Genomic DNA, 1,375 nt, shown 5'->3' with positions numbered 1-1,375 from the left:
CAACCTCTCAGGTGGCCAGAGGCAGCGAGTGAGCCTCGCTCGTGCAGTGTACAGCAACTCTGACATTTACCTATTAGACGATCCTCTTTCTGCTGTGGACTCGCATGTTGCAAAGCACATCTTTGACAAAGTTATTGGTCCAGATGGGGTACTTAAAGGAAAAGTAAGCTGGCATTTAGGTCCTCTTAAAAATGCACACAAACTCAGAAACACTGATGGGTAACAGGAAAGCTGTTTCACCACCAGGGCTTGAGTGCTGAATCATTCCTGAATTTCTGTGTTTAACTGGCAATGTGGACACCTTTTCCCCACAGCACAGACTCTGCAGTGAGCTGCTATTTAGGCATGCCCAGAAGTGATGTGATCTAGTCAGAATGTGTAGAGGCAGAAACCTGGTCTGTCTTTTAAAATCCCTACTATGAGATCTCCAAAAACAAGACATTTGCAGAAACTTGTAAAGGTTGTCAGCTTAGTATTGCTTGTTGTTACTCGGAGGCAGTGCAGTGAGGAAGTTCTAACAGCTTACTGATTGTACAGAAGTATTTGGCAGTTTGCAACCAAATTGCAATTTCTTTTGTTCCCCTTCTACTCCTGTTACGATCTTCTCAGACTATTTCAGAGCTCAAAAGGGAAGGGCTGCAAAGAAAATCAGCATAAGGGAAAGGGGGAATGATAATTCAGTTGGTTTACTTCTTTCTGTGATTATATCAGCATGCAGTAGGAAGCATAGTAAGTTCACGTACGTATTTTCAAGCTAACAAGGACAGTGTATTTCCCCTGGCATTTCACCTTGACATGATAATTCACTCCCTGTCCCAAAAATGTGGTAGTATTTGGCCTGCTGAGTAGTGTTTGTCCCCACAGTGACAACTGAGAGATGTGGTTTTCCTCTCTTTTTCCCTATCCAGACCCGAATTCTGGTGACCCATGGCATCAGCTTCCTGCCTCAGGTAGACCATATAGTTGTCCTGGTAGATGGCAAAATCTCTGAAACGGGATCTTACCAAGACCTTCTGAAACAAAACAAGGCCTTTGCAGAATTCCTGCGAAATTATGCACTTGATGAAGATATTGAAGAGGACGAACCAACAAGTACAGTATTGCTTTTTCTGAAAACATGGCTTTTTCTGTCAACCAGATTACAGATGTTTTCTCTGTATAAATTGTCCCCTGCTTCTTCATGACAGCCTGGCATTTGCCTTTCTGCACTACCATGAAAATTATTGTCTATGGCCGGGTCTCTATTATTGATAAATGTTTTCACAAATTTCTTTCAAAATTTCATGTGGTTTGTCCTAGAAAAAAAAGCAATTCTTCTGTTAGAAATTATTTTAAATTTGGGAATTTATTTTACAATTAGCAAGGTCAAGCTCAG

General features: G+C 41.5%; 1 protein-coding gene across 1 annotated transcript in view; it reads left to right on the top strand.

The window, feature by feature from the left end:
- ABCC3 (ATP-binding cassette, sub-family C (CFTR/MRP), member 3) overlaps positions 1-1,375 on the top strand; it is a 34,315-nt gene that overhangs the window by 21,859 nt on the left and 11,081 nt on the right. The window contains exons 17-18 of the mRNA XM_009323736.1: positions 1-163; positions 909-1,092. Of these exons, the coding sequence (XP_009322011.1) occupies positions 1-163; positions 909-1,092 (347 nt within the window). The remainder of the gene's footprint in view (positions 164-908; positions 1,093-1,375) is intronic.

The sequence above is a fragment of the Pygoscelis adeliae genome, unplaced genomic scaffold, assembly GCF_000699105.1.
Source record: "Pygoscelis adeliae isolate BGI_AS28 unplaced genomic scaffold, ASM69910v1 Scaffold75, whole genome shotgun sequence".
NCBI classification, from domain to species: Eukaryota; Metazoa; Chordata; class Aves; order Sphenisciformes; family Spheniscidae; genus Pygoscelis; species Pygoscelis adeliae.
This window is presented reverse-complemented; position numbering and strand designations above follow the sequence as displayed.